The sequence below is a fragment of the Orussus abietinus genome, unplaced genomic scaffold (genome assembly GCF_000612105.2).
Source record: "Orussus abietinus isolate OABI.00-Male unplaced genomic scaffold, Oabi_2.0 scaffold7, whole genome shotgun sequence".
Lineage (NCBI taxonomy): Eukaryota > Metazoa > Arthropoda > Insecta > Hymenoptera > Orussidae > Orussus > Orussus abietinus.
In genome coordinates this window covers 2,549,065-2,565,968 of record NW_019394453.1, presented here as the reverse complement: position 1 = coordinate 2,565,968, position 16,904 = coordinate 2,549,065, and the positions used below count along the sequence as shown (strand labels likewise).

Below are 16,904 nucleotides of genomic sequence, written 5' to 3'. Positions count from 1 at the left end.
ATACGGTGATGCGATCTTGAACGTTTTTCCTGGGGACTTTGGAGCCTCGGGAGCTTTTCGAAGGGGAAAAGAGAGCTTGTAGCGGGATCTTGTAATCGCGAGATTAATGAGTTTAACCTCGTCAGGGATCCCGTCTAAGTGGTTTACGACCTTCAAGGCTCGGGCTCGTTTTCCTCTGGCCAACCGACGGGTGTCTCTTTTTACCCCCTGGAGGAGCCTCGTCCTGGCTGGATCCACGGTCACGTTTTTTCTTCGCAAATTTCCGGGGGAACGTGGCACGCTAAAAACCCTGGGAAACCCATTCGCCCCCTAGGACTTTTTCCCTGATGTGATTTAGATAGGACCGAGCCAGCAGGATTTCCTCCGATGGGCAGCGGGGAACATTTCCGGTCCCTCCTGGTTAACGGGTCTGCTGGAGAAAAAAAGGGATGAAAACCCTTTGAAGGGGGTTGAAATAACGCGTCCTTTCCCGAGCCTTGGGGCCTACGCCATAGTCCGGGATAATTGTTGGGCTCCTTGGTAACTTTCCCCCCTCTGGTTGCTAAAGACACCGAGACGTTCGCCTCATCTCGAGGCCTTCGACATCCTTTACGGGAAAATCTAATTGCCAATCGCCTTCATAGGATCCCAAATCTATACAATTACCGACAACTAACAAGGATGAGCTCTAGCATTTTTATTATTATTTACTTTTAATAACAGTTCAGAAAATAAAATGCTTTCTCGCAACGCGGTTGATGACCACGGTATTGGCCCCTTTTATGGGGACGATTTCTGCCTCCCCCATGAGCTTTATGAAAAAATGTCCCCCACAAAATTGATCAGTCGTAACGCCCTGAAGAACTTTTGTAGAAAGAGTTTCTCCGTGACATGCACGGGCGAACAACAAATGTCACTTACTGCGAGCACCCCGAAGAGGCGGTTGCGTTTCCCCTGATACGGGGATACTGTCGAGGATAATTGTCGGAGTCCTTCGGGGAAACTTTGCTCCCAGACTCATTGCCCCGGGAACGAGGCGGAGTTCAAGACCTAGGGGTGCCTCTTCCTTGGAGAATCTCTCGAACTCCCGAAGAGTGGCTAAGCCGGCTCTAAGAGTACCTTTGTTTCGTCTTCCAGTCGAGGAGCTGGAGTGCCTGGCAACCTGGAAAGAAGGGAGCAGTCGTTACTTGGTCGGCCGACTCCATCACCGACACGCGTCCAGCAACGAGGACAGGTACAGGTGCTTCGTCTACGAGAGAGCCGGCCAGATCATCGGCAACCTGAACCGACCTGGTTTGGGCATCAACTCGATGGACCACGATGTGCCCCTTCCGATTGGACCCCTTCCTGAAGGAGCCCCCGAAATCTACAAGGTGGCGCAGAGCGGCGACGCCACCTGTAATGGCCTCTTCAGCCCTAACGAGGGATCCAAAACCATGACCCTAAAGAAAGGTACGTGCTAATCAATCTACCAGATATCATAAATACTCCACATAAATAAATCATAATAAGTTACATTGCTTAAAAAAAAAATTATTTTAATTTTACAACAGTTTTTTAACCTTCGAAACATGTATTTCAGATATGAGGCACTAATAACCCCTCACGATTTCACAAAATGATAACGTGTCATGAAATTATGCATTATAACATAGGAATTCGTAACGAGGGTGTGCATTCAGTTTTAAGACGTTAGAATCTTATTAAGACCTTATGTGTTTATAATGTACAGATATTGTCAATATTCTTAACGGCGTAAGAAATGTCCAAGGCAAGTTGTTGCCGATGATAAAGATAGGTAGGCTGTCGATAACGCATGTATTTTGGGATTAATAGATAGTGGGTTCATTATATGGGGTCAAGTGCAAGTCGCTTCGATAATCACAGGTGCAACGAGCAATGAGCCCTCAGGGTAGAAAAGCTCCGATTAGTTGTTGCGGAACGAGGGGTTGAAGTCGATCGCAGGGAAGTCCATGTATTCAAAATCGAGTTGATAATCGAGAGGGGAAGGAGGGGGTGGAAAATCGTCGTGCAGCTGTTAAATTTAACGAGTGCGCACGAGCAGCGCAGAAAATGGATTAATATTAAGCTCGTAGACTCCTTTGACTGGTTTCCGCCACGGCGGCGCTTTAAAGTTTGTTCAATTAGCCCGGACTCTTCCAAAGTCAATACACCGGGAAAATTACTCGACTCGAACTTCATAACCACTCGAAACGCGCTCCCGCCGAAGTAACCAGAAAAAGACCCTGACGTGGCTCCCCCACGCGGAGCTGAGACCGCGAAGTCGAATTCCCGAAGAGGAAGAGTAAGTGGAGTGAGCGAGCGAGAGCTATGCGGGCCGCCCTAAGAGCGAGAGAGACGAGGATACCTCCCGCGGCCCGCGGCCAACCTAGAAAATAAAAAAAAAATAATACGGAAGAATCAGGGAGAGCGTTCCAAAAACGAAAACGTGGTCCGCCTAGAAACTGGAAAAGGGGAATAGAGGCGGACGACTATATCCAGGTCGGAAGTACCTTTACGAATTTAGTCATTTTCGTGTTCACTGTCACGTTGCTAAAAAATCCGGCCTCGCTGGAAAGCCGGATTTCTCGTGAATCTTTTAATGCCAACTCTTGGGAGTGACTTCTGACTTTGAGAGAAATTCCACTGACTTCAGAAACGCAAATTGTGGATTTCGGAGCGGCCTGAATTAGTTATGGACTTGGGATTATTTTTCAAAAAGCCATTCCACGGGAGGTAAAATGCTCCCGCTTATTCGGGAAGTGGCGTTCGTTGGTGGCAATTATTGCAGACATCTAAATAAATTTGTAATTCCATAACACCGAGTTATAATCGCGGGATGTTTCCGCTGGGATTTAATACATTTGCGTACTGTAATTTGTGCCAGGAAATGAAATTTGCGGCGCAAATGTTACGGTATTTCTTTTAATAGCGTCGCCGTTCTTGACGACGCATATCACATCCAAGATGGCGGCACTTGGAGGCCGCCTAATGATCTCCTCTGGAGTTACCTTTTTCCCCGTAACTCGAAAAGGGACGCGCGGAGATGAGGCTGCCATTGGGGCGGAGTGACAATAAAGAAGCTATACATAACAATGAGACCGTCTACGGGACGCGAAATAATTTCCAATAGGAATAGCTATATTCGAATCGCCCACGGTATATCCACCGCGGAGTATATTCGCTACATCCGGCGGAAACGCCGCCAGGCAGATTCGCACGTAATTTACGAGCGGCGCAACCGGAGAGGGGAAACGGGAAGGAGCGGGGAATAAAGGGGGGAAATATGAAATAAAAGTGACAACATCTCCGATGCATGAAATAATTCCCAATCGGATGAAGAATCCGATCGCGGGTCTCGGTGCGCTGTCTCCGTCTCTCTCGCTCTCCCGCGTCTATGCTTATCTCCGTCTCTCTCTTCCTCTGTTCTCTGCACGCTGCCAGGCTTCGATCGATTCCTCGAGCCATATGCATTATGAGAACCGATACAACCGCGAGGCAGAAACGAACTAAATGAGACAGAAGGATTAAATGATAATGGTATTGCCGACATATCGAGACGGCTTATCAGAGCCCCGTCGACGAAAGCGCGAAAAAGGCAAAACTCTCTCTGATTCGCGTCGACTGCTCGAAGATGCTGTATAGCGACGTGAAAATACGCTGTTAAAAATATCCATATAATTCATGCACTTTTAGTACATGAGGTTGTAGTAGGATTAAATATTTAACGTCCTAAAAGTGAATTAGCATGGATTTATTTATCGGTTTTTTTTATTATTATTTTAAGGCGCGAAGTATTCGATCGCTGCGATGCATCAGAGGTAAACATTCGGCATTTTTTAGCGAAAACTATATTTCTATACTTCTTTGATTTCATGCCACAATTTCATTAACTCCGTTCAAAGAATGAATTTCAGGGAAAAAAAATATCTTTTTTTCTCAGTGTACACCTGAAATGTATAACATAGGTATGATACACTTTTAAGAAATATGGTATGAAATTAGTACACCCTGTCTGAATAAGACTCCACACAAAAACGTGATAAAACGGCGACATATTTTTTAACAGAGCAGGTACCGCGGCGCTGAACTTTTTCCTAGCCTCGTAAACGGCCTCTTTATGGACTGTATAAATTCCCCTCGCTTATCGTCCTTGAAAAAAATGATAATTATATTAATTCAGGGGGAGGAAGTTTCTTCTGGACGTGAAGAAAAAATTACTTCGGGGCAGTTTCCGGTCGTTCGTTTTTTTTCTCCTCTCTTTTCGACAGAGGATGTGGGGGTCGATGAATTTCTATATAACCCCATAAAGGGCCCGGCGATAATCCTCGCGACACGTTGAAGATCCCGAATCTCCCATGGCGTTTAGAAGGGGGGAGACACCCCGAAGAAGGGGCCACGAAGTATGAGACAGATGCAGTTTTATCGCGACGTTAAAACGCGAATTAGCGCCCTTACGAGAGCCGTACTATTTTTACGAGGGAAGAATTTGTATCGCGCGCCGACGCCCATGGCGGACTTATCGAGCGGCCCTCTGAATTATTTCCATTCTTTCCCCTAGGACGGGGGCGCGATGCCGCGCTTTCATGCCCCATAAACCCGCAAAGCTGCATCGTTTGTTGACACGAAGTGGCCAGGGTTTTACGCCCTTACGGGGACCCGGAAGAAGCGACGAGGAGGGAAGGGTTGAAGGGTGCTGAGAAGCAGGGGGTGGCGGAATCAGCCTTAAATTTTCCCTGCATCCCTCGCCTGGATTTTATCGACTCCTGGACAACGGAGAATACCCACTTCCGGTATCGAGACCACTTCATGACGAGATTCCGTCATGGGCCCCGAACGACTCGGGTGTCCTATGGGGTTATGCGCCGTTTCTTGGTATTTGGGGGGTACGGGTGGTTGGAGTAGCGGGGGTGGATGCCACCTGAGAAGGACTTTCAAGGAAACTTATAAAATTGACTTTGTACGCCGTTTCATTTGATTTCCTGTGGGTTTCATATGTATGTTACGATTTTCCGAAATTTTATAGGAAGGTTCATGTACACTTATACAATTTCATACATCTATACATGAAATGCTGAAAAAGATGAATACCCTGTCTGAATGAACTGTCCAAAAAAGTGGTATAAAACCGTACTATCTTTTATAACTGGTACGGAGTGCACGTAGAGTGTCATTTTGTTTCCAGGTTGATACGATGCATAGTGCTCAATTTCATATTCGTCATTTTCAGTGTCCTCGCCAGGGAAGTGCCGTTTCCCCAGCTGGTTGACAGGACACTCCAGCGGAGGTCTCACCTGGCACACGTTGGACCTGGCCAGGTCGTACACCTTCCACCCCAGAAACGCGTCCTTACACATCAGCAGACCCAACGCGACGAATTCGAGGATCGACGTGGGCCAGGCCGAGTTCCCGGACCTACCGGAACAGCAGGAGCAGGACGTCAAGATCCTCTGCAACAGCGTGAAACAGTCAAACCCTGCGCAGACGATGGCGACGCTCGTCGCCCACTTCACGGTCGGATGGTAAGGCCGGATTTCCATTTCCGTCAATTTTTCCATGACGTTTGGCCCTCGGCCTATAAATTCCGCGAATCTTCGCGACCGAGAAGGATTGCAGGGGGCGACGTCGAGCGGAGAGATTCCGGATGCAGGATTTAGGAGCTGATCAGCAGCCAAAGTTTAGGATTCCCCTTGGCGTCAGGGGAGACTTATTTGACAGGTGGGATGTGCCCAGAATTTCATTCCTCCTGGAGTGCCGGTTCAATGTGTCACTTTTCGGGCGGAGATCTTCCCCTCTCTGTGAAAAATTGAGGCTTTAACTTCCCCCTATCTTCCGGTCCTTATGGCGGCGCCTGTGACGGAGGTCTTTATGGGGCAATCTCGACGTCCTTGCCATTCCTTGCGGTAGTCTTTTTCAAACGCTCTTCCTGAATTTATAATTTCTCGCGGGACTTAACCTAAAGCATAACGAATTACTCCAACAAAGCCATGCAGTTAGAATTATAACCTGGACTTGGGTACGTCTCTGCAGCAAGATTTTTTACTGGCGCTGCGAATGTAGGTATCTAATCCTTCCATGGCCACCCGAGGATTAAATGTCCCCCCCGGTTCGATCCATTTTTTATTTCCGATTAAAATGCCTCCTCCAGCGTCGCTCGTGGATTATACCCTCGTCAAATCGGAGGACATCATCGGAGGGTGTCATCGAGCGCGCCTATCTTCGGTCCCCTTTACTATCCGGCCGAAGTGCGAGATAAAAGTCGATCTTTCCCCTCCTTTTCCAGCCGCAGCGGTTTCATGTGCATGACGTTTTACCGGAGGGACGGCCACGTGATAGAAGTGCAGACCGGAAGTGCAGTCTCCAGACCGGAAGAGGCGTGCAGCTCGCCGCACTACACGTCGCACAGCATCCCTTTCCTCACCCTCGTCAGTGAGTACCACGCTCCATTAATCTACATAAATCCGCCGGCGTTCCGCATTCCGTCCGATTTCATCTCTTACTGGGTCGGATCCTCTCGATCGATCATTTCCGCCCGTGGAAATCATCGGAGATTCAATTATTTATTCGTGCATTTAATGCCGATCTAAGAGCTCTGGGAACCGACACTCTTCGGGGCGCGCCATTTTATCCCGCACTTTGTCTTCCATTGTCGCGATAATTCCGCAATCAGCTGGGATGAGAATCGGGGAGGAAGATACGCTTCAGTTTGGACAGTTTTAACCCCTTCTGCCTAATCAGCTCTGGGGATGGGGTAGCGATCGCGTCTAGGGGTGATCCGTCGATCCTTTCCGCGCTCTTAAAGGGGATCCCCAGCTACCGGGATGAGAAACTTTGCGAGGAGACCAAGTGGCTCAATAATTAACTTCGAAAGGCAAACTCGATCACGTCAAACGCTATTAAGTGGCCGATTTATGGCCGCGAGAAAGGTTCCGCGCCCTTGGGTCCTGATCTGAGCATAAATTAAAATTCTCTTTCAGATTATAGAGTTTTCCTATATTTATAACCCAGAATGATCGGCGCTGGGAATAGAAAATATTTTCACTTCAAGCAAAGGACAGCATTGCTGATAAAGTTTCGCTCTTACTGCAGGAATAATCGCACGAACGACAAACATTTTTTCAATTAAATCCAATCTTAGATGTAACCAGGGATCTCTTTAGAAAAACTAACTTGCAAAATTACCGAATGGATTCCTATTTTGCTCCTAGAATCTCAGGGACTTTTTTCTCAGGTCGATTTATCCTATACGGGCACGACTCTATTTACGTAGTTAACCGACATGAACTCCGGAGTTTATTTCCGATCACCGAAAACGAACATTTTGGGGTTTAACCGCCAAAACCACTTAGATGGTCTGACCAAAAAAGGAACTACCACTTATTGTCCCCGAACGCCAATGTGGTTCCCAGAGGAAGATCGACATCCTCGCCGGATCTATTTCTCCTACACTCACGTGACGGTCTACGTAGTTAGGATGGACTTCAGGGTTTATTTCCAACCTCGAAAATCGAAGCGTTTTAAGGTTTAACCACAGAACTCACTCAGAAAGTCTGACCAAAAAGTATTCCCCACTTATTCTCCCAGTACGACGATGTAATACCAGGTGTGCCATTTATTACTTTACCGAATCGATTTCTCCTACACTCACCATTAACATAGGTAACCGATACGAATTCTAAAATCCATTTGAAATCTCGAAAAGCGAAATATTTTAAAATCCAACGATGTCTTATTGCCTCGTCCCACTCGGTTGGTCCGGCCAAAAAAAGTAACCTCCACTTACTTCCCCAGTACACCGATATTACTCCCAGCGGAGCGCCGACTTCTTCGACGGGTCCGCATCTTCCTGCTTTTCCGGCTCTTCCTCGGCTTCATTGAGAATTCGAGTAGTGGACCCCCCGCGAACCGCAGGGTTCGTTTCCACTCGATTTGCGTCGGGCCCTCGCGCGGTTCCGATTCGGGGAGCGGAAAACTGCTGCGTCCGCTGGTCCAAGAAACTCCTCTCCTCCCAGAAGCAGAGGGGATGGCGGAAACTCGAGACGAGCCTCGAGAGCAAAATCGCGGGGACGAAAAGTTTGCCGGAAACGTCGGGAGCCAGTCGATGCTCACCTGGAGGGGCTGGAGCTGGATGCTGGATGCGGCATCCAGGGGGCCATTTCTCGGCGAGCCTCGTGCACGTGCTCGAGCACGTGTTCCCGCGATCTGTCAAAATCCCGCCGGCGAGAACTCGTGAGTTATCGCCGGAAGTGGGCACCCGGTATACATCCTCCTTAACCTCGCCCTCGCAAGAACCGCCAACAGAGCCCGAAGGCTTACCCTAACTAAAATATCTCTTTTTGCCCCGGAAGTTACGACCGGCCGCGGAGAATAAAAGGGTGGGATGAAGGAGGAAAAAATATAAAAAGGACCCTGAAAAATTTCGGGATTCCGGAAATTGCCTTCCTCGGACTACTAGTCGGGCTGGGTTGTCTACCCTGTGTGGGGATTTCGAAAAAATCGTGAAAACTCCCGGAGAAATTCGGGCAAAATTTCGGAAGAATCCTCAAAGTACGGAGTTTGTCGCCGCGACTGCTACGCTTTTCTGGCTCCGCTCCAGTAGATGGCTGGCATTGTGAAGTTGTCACCTTAAAGTTCCTCCGGGCGCCCCGTTACGTTCGAAAAGTGTGCCGGAAGGTCCATAAAGTCGGGCCGGTAAAACAACTGGAATGTATGGAACGGAGTAGCCATTAAACATTCATGTGCACCGCTATTATTTTTACCACTAGGGCGACGGCATAACCGCGAGGCTGGAGGCTGTATATCCTCCTTACTGCCGGTAGCGCCGCGCTGCGCCCTCGAGAATACCGACACGTACTTCCAGGAGTACACGGCCCTGCAATACCCCGCACTGACGAAAATGATCGATCGGTTTGTCCAACTTTTACCGGAGAGTAATGGCGAATCGACGCCTAGTTTCGTTCGAATAATTAAATCTGAAAGCTACGAGTCTTTCGAAAGAAGGCCTTCGTTCCGTAACAACGACTCTGTTGAAGACAAATTGTATAAAATAAGTCACGTTCAGAATTTGTGAAAAATTGATCGCCGCCCTGTAGGAGCTCCTGGAGTTGAACATGCGCTCAAACAACAAGATGACAGTAACAACAGTCGACAACGCAAGCATTAGAAGCCGGTCGCGAACTACAAACCACCGCAAGTATTATAACATCCCGGCAGAAGTCTAACCGCGCTTTGTGTCGTGTTTGCCAAAGTACACTCGACGTCCCCCCGTGTTTGCTAGTCCAATATTGTACTACTTTGCTCTCCGATATTTAGACGTCCTAAACGCTTCCACGAGCGGGGCATCGGCCTGTAAAGGGGCTCCTCGGGGACTTTCCCCAGGAGGTTTCCCTCGCTCCCGGACAACGAGAGTCTGCCAACGCATCAAGAAATTCATAATAATGGTGGGGAAAGGAAAAAAAAAGTGGGGAAAAAAACGAGCCGAGAAGGAGAATCGAACCCTCGACCCCCCACGGACTGGCCGGAGAGGCCATCGATCATCCTCGCCGGTGAATACCGCGAGAACCGGCGCCCCGCGCGAGATTTTGCAAACAACCCCCTCGATCCAATCTTCCAGGGGGATTACCGGCCTAAGGAAGGGAAAATTGGCAGTTTTCAATTTCTCGGGACACCGGGCCGAAAACCTCGTCGAGGGCACTGGAAGAATTCCTCCTTAAATTCGCGCGAGGGGAGCCGGGGTGTCGTTAAGGGCCTCCCTAGGGTCGAGAGTCGCAAAATTGATTTTTTCTTTTTTTCGGTCGGTCGAAATGAGCTTTTAAAGAAGAGGATGGTACCATGTACGGCCCGAGACTAGCTGATTAGCCGTTAATATTATAAATTACACTACATGTCCAAAAAAAAACATATGCCTAAATTCATAAACGCGTGTTCCTCGATATGGTATTTCTTAATGGACATAGAAAAATGGGTTGTCTAACAATGCAGTTAAACATGCCCAGATGTTTCAAGTTAATGCTTCAAGTTAATAAGACGTATAAACCCTTTCTTTTAATTCCTAAAGATCCCTTTATTTTTCGGCCCTTGACATTAAGATAGTCTTAAGGTGACATTAAAGTGGCTTTCGAGAGTTTAGTAGTGTACAAAACATTCCTCGTAACTATGTACACCGAGTCGTCTGAAATCTCATTACGTGAATACGGAGGCCCTAACAGATCGCAACAAAAATGAAATTTCATTTCTACAACAAATTACCCAAATATCCATATCCAGTCAAACTTAAAAAACATGAAATTGGACACGTATCCATCCCTTCCTTCCAGCCTCCACCTCTACACGGTAAGCTTTCTAGCAACTTGAAACGCGTTCTGAAGTTTCCGAAACAAGACCGCCGCATTCACGTCACCTTAAGGCGGTCCGAAAGTAGAAGAAAAACTGACAGGCCGTGCAAATAAACGTCGCCGGACGTGCCAGGCCATTTTTCCGGCGTCGACGGGGCCGGAACGGCTGCTAGCCCGTCGAGTCCGCAGGTGGACGCGCGGCCATTACGTCGAGACCGTGAGAAAGGGGTGGAGGTCCGCGACGGAGGACTTTCCCCGGGGTTTCCGGTTCTTTCCGGCGGGGGGAAGGGCGATTTGCCCCCGCGGGACTGGCGCGCGTAATCCCCGGGGAGTTATTGGATTCGGTTTGATCCACTGGCCAGCAGACCGGGATGAAGAGAGGGAGGGGGTGCGCTTTAGTTTTCCCGGGATCTCAGGACCGGATAAATCAGTGGACCTCCGCCCTCCTCCCCCAGGGGGTGGGTGGGTGGGAAGTTTCCGTGGACTTAGGTAAAATCCGTCTACCCGTGGCCGGTTGCGGGGCAACTTTTAATATCCGCGCCGGGTCCGCGGCCCCGAGCTTTGCGGTCTTATCTCCCGGCGAGCGCTTCCGGTCACCCCGACTTCCGGTCCCCGTGAAAGAGACCAAGCCCGAGATAGGTGCTCGACCATTATAAAGCCAAATTGCGCCGTCGGGGCTTACGGCGCGAAACTTTCGACGCCTCCTCTTCCTCCCTCTTTCCCTGTCTTTCAACCCCCCCTGAGGGACCGGACCGAAGGGGTCGCCGGAGAGAGACCTTTCCGACGTTTACGGCCCTCTGGGAGGGCGTATTCGTATTCCGGTGACGAGTGCCCGGGACCCGCCACTTGCCGGAAAGGGTCCCTACCCCGTCCTCGGCCTCGTAACGAAGAAATTCCGCGAGAGAATTCCAAATTACGGCCGCGGTCCGCGGGATACGACGGCCCGAACGAGCGGGCCGCTCGGGGAACGGTCCTGGAACGACGCAGGAACGGGAGCCCTGCCTTCGCCCGAGTAACGAGTTCAAATCCCCGAACAATTAAGGCTCTCACTCTGTAACCTCGTCCCCGCACTCGACGACACCTCGCCTTATGGCCCAAATACGAAGTACCGCGCTTCCTGCCAGGGACCGCTCCGGAATGAAGGACCCTCGTTCGCAGTCAGGACGAGATGGCCCGAGACCGCCAGGACTCTACGGGGTGGAACGGTCCAGGAAACGGGAACTGAATCCATGGGGTCCGGGGGGGAAGAGCGTTTCAAGAAACTTGCTGAAATTTCGAGACAAATGCCCGGAAATCCGAAATGATAAGAGATGACGGATTTTTATGTAGATTACGAATCGATCCAACTTATCATTGCGTCCTGGAAGTTTGACACCCATCGAATCGTGAGCTGTGAAGTTTAGCATAACGCGTTTGATTGAGTAGAAAATAATTTCCCTTCAATTGTTTATTGAAATAATTATATGATTATTCTAGACTCTAAGTTAGGTTATTATCTGGATACCTCCACCATGACTTTTATTAAATCGCGCGGAAATGAATCCCTGCACTGAGCCAAAGGTGCACTCTCTCGAACGGACGTGCGAAGGTATCATTGTTAATTAATTAGTGGAGTAGCTGGACGCGTTTCTGAAATTACCCGACCTAATTACCCGCCGTGAATCCGTATGAAAACGTTTAATTAATTAATCACCACCGCCGGAAAGGGCCGAGCCGCGATGTGATTATCAGTCGGCATTCGGGCGATATAATTCAGCCCGCCCCTCTTTTTTTCGGGGTATAATTTTTCACGCACGCGAATGCTAAGTTAATTAATCGAGCCTAGTCCGTAAATCCATGGACTGATGTCCGGATTATTAATCACTGTCTGGCGAGGACGCTCCAAGTGAACATGTTTGGTCCAATGTGTTTGTTATTAATAATTACCTATCGAGTCCCTAGCTAACGCACGTGTTAATACTCGATCCTTGTCAATCATTTAGTAGCCCGTTATAAATGATTACACCTCCGGGCGATATTTAAAATCGAAATTAAATTGTTCGCCCTTAATAAAATCATATATTATCGCCTCAGACTTTTTCACTAATTGGAGGTGATTAGTGCCTAGAGGGACGAGAATTTTCACTAATTTCGGGCGGAAAGGCCAATTCGATTCCTCATAAGTTAATGAATTATTCATCAATAATATTTACCTGTCGATTCACTTATCAATGAAAACGCGGGCATGATTACCTGTACTTCATCCCTAGTTATTTCCCGACTTATCAAAACTCAGAAAGAAAATTAACGTATTCCTTTGCATTTAATAAAATCGTGTTTTATCCCTGCAGACTGTTCCACAAAATGGAGGAGATTTAGTGCCTAGAGGAAGAAGAATTCTCTCTAATTTCGGGCGGACAGGCCAATTCGATTCCTCATAAATTGACGAATCGGCGGGTAGACGAGGGAACTAGCTCTCCTGGTTTTTTGGGAGCGGGCCGAAGGAAAAAGGGGGTGTATTAGGTCACGTTCTGTGGGCACGATGAGCAGAATAGCTTTGGAAATTGAATCGGCGCTTTTCCTGGCCCCGGGCCGACGAGCCGTGCAAAGAGAGTCCCCGCCAGTCGATAACCCAAATTCGGGGGTTTTCACTCTTCGGCAGAGAGTAAACGCTCCTCTTTGGAGAGGAACGAGAGCCGGGGAAAAAGGGCAGCCCGGCTGCACCGGCGGCCACGCTCCGCTGGCTAAACAGTGCAACGCGGTCACCCAGTGAATATATTATATTTTTAAATCACGGCACTCGCATATAGCTGCCCACGGGTACATGGGCCGTGCAGGTTCCCGGCCATGTTGGCCCATGTACCAGCGATCCGAGAGAACCATGTACCTCGCCTAGGAATCGTGTCGGATGGATACGATGCCCATACGTCGCCCTGTACATTTACCGACGTTGTTGTCTTCCACCTCAAAAACACTTGGCGGCACGGGATGCGTGATTTAAATTTTCAAAAATTTACTACCCGAGTAATCGAATTCGTAAAGTGAGAGATTTCGTGCTCTTTTGGGATACGTATGATTTTTTTTGCATAAGGGAAGAAAAAGTTAAAATGAGGCGGTAATGTGCAACGTGGAGTACCGCGACGACACTTGATGACACGGGATGCGTGATTTTAATTTTCCAAAATTCACTACTCGAAATTAAATACCGGAATAATCGATTTCATAAAATTAGAGATTTCATGCTATTCTGGGATATTTCTATTTTTTTGTTACATTGGGAAAGGAAAATGTAGAATTGCGGCAGCAATATGCAGGAGGGCGCAATTTCGGGTGGCGTTTCATCTGGAGATTTTTTTTTGCAATTTAAGTCCCCGGAAATATCCTCTCGCAGTGTACATCCGAGCTGGCGTGTTTTCCCGGTATGTATATACGTGGCAGTAAATCTTAACGCTGCAGAGGGGGCCGATGTAAACCGGCTCGTGAGTACGTAGAGTACCGAGCATTAAGTGCGAGTTCGGGGAAAGATGTACCCGACGTAAACCGAAGTCCCGAGGCTCTCGAATGATCATTAAAGTCGCTGCAACTCCTGCAGAATCCTGCAGGTATCATCTCAAGCAATAATTGTTTCCTCCCTTCGGTGACATTCTTTCGCCTGGCATATACTTCCTTCGCCTTCGCGTCTAGAATTTGCGATAAATATCGAGATCCATCGCAACGAAAAAATTAATTCTCAAGAACTATTAAAGATATTAAAAGAAACCGTCACTTGATAACTCCGTCTAGCATTCGAGCATTCTTGGGAATAAAAATTATTTCACAAAATTCCCACGGACTTTCAATTGTGTATGTTCATGAAGCAACTTCTATAATTCAGTTACCCTCAGTAACACAGTTATGTCATATTCTATTCGTCCATTTTTAATGATATATTTTTATAGACACCATTTCTATAATTGAATAGATAAATATTTCAGGATATCATGTTATCGGAGGTAAACATTTCAAAGGATTGCTTCCCACTTTTGGCCGGAAGCTTTCGACGCTTTTCGGACAGAGTACGGATCTATCGTTGCGCACTGTACGTCCGAGCTTGCGTACTTTGGCGTGTACGTAGATTGCAGTAAATCTTGACGGTGCACGGTGGGAGAGGATGTAAACCAGCTCGCGAGTATGTAGAGCACCGAGCATCCAGGGTGAGCTCAGGCAGTGACGTACCCAGCATCGACCAAAGTCCCTAGACACGAGGAAGCACAAGAGCGCTTCTCGGTGCGGTGCTCGGAGCATGCTCCACTGGAGCAAACATCAGCGGCAAAAAGTGTGACGGGAAAATCCGAAGAAGTGCACCGACGATCGCACCTGAATACCATAATCCCTTTCCAACGTGGCACGTACGTGTACATGAAGGATACAGCCCTCTCTATCACCTGGGCTCGGTCGAATAAAATTTTACCTGCGTTTACGATATTACCCTGAAAGTGATACCGTCCCTTACAACCCACAGTAACTTCAATTTTTATATTAAATACACGCAGAAAAATTTTGCATGACTGCTTTATATACGTAATTTTCACATAATTTTGTATATAAACGCATGCAGTGCAGCCCTTTGTCAGGGAGCTATCGAAGATAATTTTATTTCTGTTTTAATTGCGCAGCCGATAGTATTACTTATAGTCAATAATAGGAAATTAAATAAGTAGATATATGATGTGATTATTTGTTTTTGGAAATTAATTAGTGCCTCCACCGTTTAGTCCTTGTCAATTAACGGAGGCGTCGCGGCGGAACGAAAGTACGAACGCCATGCGAACCGTCGACAAATACCTTTATTAACGCCCGTCGAATTGCACGTATTTCCCGCACTTGTATGTGAAGTCTATACGCGGGGGGAAGTAATAACAGGGAGGAGGCAACATTCCCCATAGTAATAACAGAGGAAAAGCGTGCCGGAATTCTCGTTATTAATTCATCTAAGTGGGACGATATTTATTCAATGAATCGATTTGAATTTCAAATACAGTTTCCGGTCGCACATACGTACCCCGTGCCCCATCAGCCCCCTCCCCCCAGGCCCCATCAGCCCCCGGGATCCGCCATGAAAATTTCAAACGTTTCTGCGGAATTTCACCGAGGAAGTTGACGTACCGGGTTTTCTTATCGCGCGAGGTGACGATAAGGAAAAAATTACCCTCTTCCCATCTTTTCCCATGAAAAAGGGAAACCACCCCCATACCCCATGAGACCATTTTTCGAGTTTTTATGTACATAGATAGGTTCAGTCCCTAAGTTCGCGCTGTTCAAGTATTCTAAATTTTACCATATTATTCATTTCAAGGGAAGAAGACCTCCCTTAGAGAAGAAGTTGTGAACAACGATATTAAATTTTATCTCTTAACCTTAAAAATGGAAATTGAGTCATTTTGACCCGATGTCATCGTATCATAAATCTACACCTTGCATACGCAATCTAGCACTTTACCATATTCTCACGTAGGCATTTACGATTAATAATACTCGGAGGGGAAAAACCATACGAGTCTTTTTTCCTAAGAAAACCATTTACATATTTTTTTGTACATGTATACATGGATAACAGTGGTTCTATTTCCGATTAAGGTAATTTTTTCGTTAAAACTACAATCAAGAGATGAACTACCACCCCAAGGGGGTGGGTCTCCCAGGCACCTTTCCTCCACTTTTCTCGGGGTGTCTTTGGTTAATCTTTGCGGCCGTCTCGACGAGCCGCGAAACCACCTCCGGCATTTCCGCGCTTACGGCCGCGGCCGCTTTACGAGGTTAATCGGAGAGTCGGAAACGACCCCCTCGGCCGCGGAAAGGATACGTTTAACGCGTCGCGGGGGGTGGCCGTCTCGTGTCCCGAGGGGGTGGGTCTCCCCTTACGTTTTGCCTTTTCCACGGGCCGCCACGCGAATTTACGAGTTTCGTTATTAAACGACTGCCTCGGTTTTTACGGCGACCGCGTTTTTTCGAGCCCCTCCCGCGGCATTAATCCCGCGGACCTTCCGCTCCGTCTCCGCCGCGCGCGGCCGATTGGCTCCCTTTGGTCGGCCAGCCGAATCGATCCTTTCGGCCCGGACAATCCACCTTGGCTGGGAGCATTATTACGTTTATAGACAGCCCTGTACTGCAATTGGCTTAGGACGTTATTACGTTTATATGCGCGTCTCCATACCCCTCTGAAACTGACGGCCAGACCTCCGCATCCCAGGTGGACGCGCCGAGATAAGTTGCCGAAAAAGCTCGCGATATGTCCCGCAACTCTTCCATCCCTTTTCGCTGAAGATTCACTAAACTCGAATTTTTTTTTTCTCCCTGAAGTGAGATTCAATTAAATGGTCTTCTTCATTTTTCCCAATTTCTCTTGTGAAGGTTGAAGGGGTCTTTATATGAGGCAGTTTACTGCTATTATTATTACTTTAAGGACATTTCGGGTACACCATAAATTAATTGAAATTTATGTATTTTATTAGAGAACAGATGCCAAACGAATTACCGTTATTATTACCAATTAATATTTTCGTCCATTATTAGGTAACACGATTTTTTTTTTCCCACAGTGCTCCTTAGGAGTCTTTTACATGCTACTTGATC

At 47.7% G+C, this 16,904-nt stretch overlaps 1 protein-coding gene across 1 annotated transcript in view; it reads left to right on the top strand.

Annotated features, from left to right (window-relative positions):
• Positions 1-16,904, top strand: part of LOC105703980 — an 85,855-nt gene that overhangs the window by 47,139 nt on the left and 21,812 nt on the right. The window contains exons 5-7 of the mRNA XM_023432438.1: positions 1,117-1,431; positions 5,210-5,501; positions 6,263-6,408. Coding sequence (XP_023288206.1) covers positions 1,117-1,431; positions 5,210-5,501; positions 6,263-6,408 — 753 coding nt within the window. The remainder of the gene's footprint in view (positions 1-1,116; positions 1,432-5,209; positions 5,502-6,262; positions 6,409-16,904) is intronic.